The 6754-nt window shown below is 39.2% G+C and overlaps 1 protein-coding gene across 1 annotated transcript; it reads right to left on the bottom strand.

Annotated features, from left to right (window-relative positions):
* Window positions 1–5351: 5351 nt before the first annotated feature.
* LOC140438874 (activity-regulated cytoskeleton associated protein 2-like) lies at window positions 5352–6155 on the bottom strand. Its single transcript, XM_072528513.1, has one exon. It carries the CDS (start codon window positions 6153–6155, stop codon window positions 5352–5354), a length of 804 nt encoding a protein of 267 aa, XP_072384614.1.
* Window positions 6156–6754: the final 599 nt, after the last annotated feature.

Raw genomic sequence — 6754 nt, 5'->3', positions numbered from 1 at the left:
TGGTATGACCCAGAATAGAAACCTATATAGAAGTGCAATTGTTGAAGCCGACCCTGTACAGGGATAAGAGCAAAGATAATGATGGTGATTTGGACTTCTTATTTGAAACAGTTTTAGTAAAAAAATAAAATATCAATATAACAACAATAAAATATTTTAAATGTTTATTGGTTATTATAAGCTAAATTCATATTCATTAGTTCCTTGACATGTTATATTTTAAATTGATTACTTAAATTTTAACTTTTCTAAAATAAGGCTAAAGTTTGAAGGTAGTTAGTCCTAAAATGAACAAGTTAATATATCAAGGAATTTGAGGTATCACTACTAAAATTTTAATTGCAAATGAATCAGTTATACAAACAAGAAAAACTAACTACAACAACTACAAAAATAGGAAATCAACTTTTTTCAGTTACAAAAAATTAATTGAGAACTTTGTTTCACATTAATGTCAGAATCTGAACTGTCCTCACCAATATTTATAACAACACTTTCAACATTAATGTTTGTCAAGTTCCGTGCCTGAGTAAACCAGTATTCGATAAGGTTTTCAGTGTGTCTCACACATTTTTGCCAAACTTCCACATTACAATTTTCTAATGACTCTCCCCACATGCTTAATACTTTATCGTGACCATATCCATATATCACCATCTACCAATATACTTATTATAGTATGATTAACAATTAGCCCAAATTAACTCAATAGCATTAAAATCACAATGATAGGGTGTTAGCCGTAATACTTCATGACCATGTTCGCGTAAAAGTTCATCAATAACATAAACATTTCCTTTTCGATTCATTTTGGCAACAATTTAGATCTTGTAAGTCTTTCACTAAAATTAATATTATTTGCTTTTAGTCAAATGATTATGTCATCTTTTCTAGAACAATGGGAGGATTGCTTTTCAACTAGCATACTACTACTGGAGCATTATCCATTACTATCAGTGATGGTTCCTCTAAATTAGGGATGATTAACTGTGTAGTAATCCACTGTGTAAAAATAGAGCCATTTAATTCGCCATGATAGTCTATCTACAAAGATTTTGAAGAAAACAGTAAACTTGCTTCTTGGACGAACTCTTTAGACGAAGTTACGTACACAATAATTAAACGTTTGCCATCGTAACCTTATGGTTTGCGTACACTTTGTACATTACTATCCTGCTAAGAATTTATTTTGGATCCTTTGGCATATATCCATGTTTCATCTAAAAAAAAATTACATTCCTTGGGAAAGCACTATGACGATTTTCCATATACTTAAGAAGAAAGCATGCCCTTTGACTAGCAATATTGGTATTGGTACGATCCATTAATGATCTTCGGTTGTCATCCTTTTTATCTTTAAATCCCAATTTTTTCAATACCTAATTCAATGATGAATTGTTTATGAAAACAATTTCTTTATTTTTTAATTCATCATTTAAACTTATGACGGTAACATGCTTTTCTAAAAAATTAAACATATAATTAGTACTTTTTTAAAGAAAAATTCAAATCAAATATACCACACAATATTTATAAATTCTTTTGTGATGTGGGTATTAGTTAAAATAGTTAGGTAATGACTGTGAATATTGATTTACACGATTTTATTAAAAGGAAAACCATGTATTACAATTTAACCTACATCTTACAACAACAAAACATATATATGTCTCTTGTCACCGTTCACTCTCGGTGGACACTGTTATGGTAACATCGGTGGTATTCAGCCATGGAGCGGTGTGGCTGTTACATCCTCCCCCTTTGCACCACCCTGGCGACTCGCGGGTGGGGCAACAGAGTCTAAGCAGGAATAGAGCTCTACAGGACAGCAATGACAACGTTTTGGTCGGGGTTGTCTACGTCTGGTAATAGGGTCAGGTTCACGTTCAGCTTCAATTTGAGCAAGGTCATCTCCAACAGGGGGGCCCATTTCGCTATCGTCTAACCCAAGGGTCAAAGACTCTGGGCAGGAGACCAGTGGAGCAGGAGGGTCGGCTTCTGAGGATTTCACTGGACGACCTCTTCTACGGAGAGATTGAACTGGAGCAGGGCACGGATCTTCTGGATCGGCATGGAAAGGCGTCAAGGCTGAGACATGATATTTTCCAGCAGGAACATCCGGAGTGTCGATGTGTGAAACTTCATAGGTTGTAGGGGACAGCATTTTGGTCACCTTGTAGGGTCCGTCACGACGCGGCGCGAACTTCGAAGTTATGGACTTAGACGCGTCACTTAGTGTATGCGAATCGACTAGCACAATATCACCTACTTCGAACGAAACCGAGCGGTGGTGGCAGTCTTTATACTTCTTACGTCTATCTTGGGATTGTTCATGTGTCTCGCGGGCTTCACTAAGAGCTTTACTCAAAGTTATTAGATAGGGCGTGATTTGTGGCACGAAGTTGTCCTTGGCTATGATGCTTCGAAAATCACGATTTGCATCATCAGGAGTTCGTAACTCGCGACCGAACGTGAGGTACGCAGGAGTGAAACCGGTTGAGTCGCACTTCACAGTGTTCATCGCGAACCGTATAGCGGGTAACTTTTCAGACCAAGACGAATGGTCATTATTTGTTAGAATAGCTAACTGAGTTTTAATGTCTCTATTTTTTCGTTCGACGGGGTTAGCTTCCGGGTGGTATACAGGTATAAGGTTCTGTTGGTACCCGAAACAATGCGCCACTTGCTGCATTACCGCACTCACGAACTGAGTACCGTTGTCACTGACGACTCGACGAGGGATTCCGTATCGTAAGATTATGTTGTCTATGAAACACTTGGCGCAGGCAGCGGCAGTAGCAGATTCTAACGGGAATAATTCTACCCAACGACTAGCAGTGTCTTCCACTACCAGAATCCATGTATAACCTTGAGGAGAGAGGGGCAAAGGCCCAAATAAATCAATAGATAGCACTTCAAACCTCTGGGATTGAACAGGGGTTTGTAGGAGACCAGCGGGTTTGAGGTTAGAGACTTTATAGCGTTGGCACTCAAGACATTTACTTACATGGTCAGAGATAATTTTCTTCATTCCAGGCCAATAGTAGCGTTTTATTATTCTTTGATATGTCTTCTCCACTCCATAATGACCAGCAGTAGCGGAATCATGGTACTCATGCAGTATGTGAGGAATACGTGTACTAGCCGCTACCAATTGGGGCTCTTCTTCATCTACTTCAGGAGTATAACGGTATAATATCCCATTGTTCATGATATATCCTCTTTCTGCCCACCTCTTGAAATCTACGCTTGTGTCAGAAGAGGGATCTTCTAAACATCTAATAATCTTGGCAACATCTGGATCATTAAGCTGCTCTTCTCGAACATCAGCAACACTAAGAGTTGGAAAATCTACTCTTACTAGATGAACTTCAGCTATGATGGGAACTTCTGTCATGGGAGGCCTTGATAGAGTATCTGCGATTACATTTTTTCTTCCTGTGATATATTCTATTTTTAGGTCATATGGCATGAGCTCTAAAGCCCATCGAGCTAACCGTCCAGTAGGGGACTTTAAGGTCATTAGCCATTTTAAGGCTTGGTGATCACTTTGCACTATTGTAGAAGCGCCTTCTAAGTATCCTCGAAATTTCTTCACTGCCCAAACCACAGCGAGAGCTTCTCGTTCTGTAGTGCTATAGTTTTGTTCAGCAGGAGTCAGAAGTCTCGAAGCATACTCTACAGGTCGTTCGTTCTCTTTCTCCCCCTGGAGAAGACATGCCCCCAAAGCATAATTGCTAGCATCTGTACGAAGTATATAAGGTAAATTGCAGTCAGCTTGTCGTAGGATTGGGGCGGAACACAATAATTGTTTCAGACATTCAAAGGCCTCTTGTTGTTCTGCTCCCCAGGTCCATTTCACATTTTTCTTGGTTAAATTCGACAAAGGTTTAGCAACATGTGAGAAATTTTCAATGAATCTACGGAACCATGAGCATGTTTGCAGGAATTTTAGCAGTTGAGTAACATTTAGGGGTGGTGTCATGTTTAATATGGCAGATACTTTATTTTCACTTGGCCGGATACCCAAAGGTGAAAGGATGTGTCCGAGATATAGGACTACCTCACAGGCGAATGAACATTTTGCTCTATTTAGACATAATTTAAATAGGCGCATCCGGTTGAATACTTGTTTCAAATCGTCTATGTGATCAGAGAAGGATGGGGATAATATTATCAGATCATCTAAATAAGCTAGGATATTCAGATTTTGAAGACCAGCACGAAATTTATCAATCATCCTTTGGAAACTAGCGGGACTGTTACACATACCAAAGGGCATGCGTGTGTAACGAAAGGTGCCAAATGGACACACGAAGGCTGTTTTGTCACGATCAGCTGTTCGTACAGAGATTTGATGATAACCATTTTTTAAGTCGAGGGTAGTCATAAATCGGGTTTCCTTTGCTGCATGCAAAATATCTTCAATACGTGGCAGAGGGTACTTATCTGCACGTGTTATTGCGTTTAAGCGTCGATAGTCTACTGTTAATCTGATACCTCCATCTCTCTTAGGCACAAGTACCACGGGTGAAGCATATGGGGACTCACACTCTTCGATTATGCCTTGAGCCAAAAGTTTATCTAATTCCTGACGCAGTAATTGCCTTTTGGGCTCTGACATACGGTAAGGTGAAACAGATATTGGTACATCATCAACCAATACAATGGAGTGTTCAGCATATGGAGTAGGGTCTATATTATATACGAATAAATCAGAATTTTCCTTAACAATGTTGTTAAGATTGGATCTTTCTTCTAAGGATAGAGAAATTCCTTCATCTACTTGTAGTTCTAAATGAGCAAGAGTAACGCTATTGACCTGGCAAGGAGAGCTGACCTGAGCTGGATCTGGAGCAAATGAGTAGGGGATATTAGGGACATCACCATAAAACCATGAGTCATTAGGAATGTCTAGAATGATGTTAGCTTTTCTTAAGAAGTCTGCCCCCAGTAAGGTACGACTATTTGTGTGTGTGGGCACAGAAATTAAGGAAATGCTATGAGAGCGGTTTTGTAAGATAACAACTAAATCAAAGACCAAAACAGTAGTAGAAGTAGTCCTACCATCCGCTAGGGTCATGTCTACACTTTTTGTGGAAAAGGGTACCTCATCCTTCAAGAGGATATCTCTTAGCTGAGAGCCAGCAATACTGCACTGTGCTCCCGAATCAAGATAACAATGACCTACATGACCTTCAATAGTGACCTGAACAATGGGTTTAGTTGATAGGTTTGTGGCAAAATGTTGGTCGACATTAACTGTTTCAGCAAGCATAAATTCAGATACTGCTGAGGATTTACTGGATGATTTGCATTTTGGACAATTACTCTTAATGAATCCAGGAGTCTTACATCCATAACACGAAATCTGATTCGAAGTGGAAAAGGTTGGTTGGTTTAGGGCTAGTACGAGAAGTTACTAGAGGAGGATTAGGTTTGGGCTCAACCGAAGATTTTCGAGAATCTGCTTCCCTGGTTCTGACTGCGGCCAATTTTCGACATTCATCCTTCACGTGACCTGGATTTTTGCAAAAGCTACACCGTACCCGTTTTGATTCGTTTTCGTTTTTAATGTTTATTTCCGGATTTTCATACGATTCTTCAGTTTGCCTCGATTCTTTTAAGAGTTCGCTAAATGTATTGATCTTATCACGTGCTACTTTTTCACGTATTCTCCTATGCAACAAACCGTATACCATATCTAATTGAGTGGCTTCGGTTAATGTATCTGCCGGTAACTGAGCTATTATCGCGCGCGCTTTGCATACAAAAATGTCACACGGAGTTTTAGCATCTTGTTCCGTCGAAAACAGTTCCCGATACACTCTGTAGGCTGGTTTTTGAGGTCCAAAAGTCGATCGTAATAAATTAATGGCGCTGGCCCACGTGTTTACCGTATTTTTAACACCTTGAAACCACGTGGCGGCGAAACCGTCTAGCAGCATGGGTATACCCTTTAATGCGTTCGCGTCAGATACGTGGGTGCACTCTTTATAGATCTCGACCGCATCTATAAAAGCTTTTACATCAGCCCCCTTTGATCCATCGAAGCGAGAAGCGCATTTTGCTAAACTACCTGAGTCCGAAATAGGCCTTGCTATTGTATTTAATAAGGCTTGAAACTGTTCGCTTGTTAAATTTACCGAAGACATTTCTGCTGATGTTGATTCGCTTGAACTAAAAACCGTCGTCGACCTAAGCGAATAACTGTGTTTATCGTTTGTTGCCGTGATTGCAAGTTTAACACAAAAATAGTAATAAAAATTAAAGGCTTACAGTTTCTGTTGCTTATTTCTTGTAAATACCCTTGAATGGAAGCTTGATATTCCCACAGGATGTTTCTGAATGGCCTAGTGGAAGATTGATATTCCCACAGGATGTTTTGAATGGTCTGTAGTGGAAGATTGATATTCCCACAGGATGTTTTTGGATGGTCTGTGCGGAGTTTCCACAGCAGTCACATACACAGTAGATTTATTGTTGTGAAGCACTAAACTAAGTGAAAATGTCCACTAATCACCTTACAATGGCGGGAGCAAAAACACTTTTTTCCTGTTCACAATGAAACTTTACGATTTTCACAGTACGAACTACACTTTAAACTATTTTGCCCAAGTTGGGTGCCAGTTGTGATGTGGGTATTAGTTAAAATAGTTAGGTAATGACTGTGAATATTGATTTACACGATTTTATTAAAAGGAAAACCATGTATTACAATTTAACCTACATCTTACAACAACAAAACATATAT

The sequence above is a fragment of the Diabrotica undecimpunctata genome, chromosome 4 (assembly GCF_040954645.1).
Source record: "Diabrotica undecimpunctata isolate CICGRU chromosome 4, icDiaUnde3, whole genome shotgun sequence".
Lineage (NCBI taxonomy): Eukaryota > Metazoa > Arthropoda > Insecta > Coleoptera > Chrysomelidae > Diabrotica > Diabrotica undecimpunctata.
Note: the sequence above shows the minus strand (reverse complement) of the source record. Positions and strands in the feature narration are given on the sequence as shown.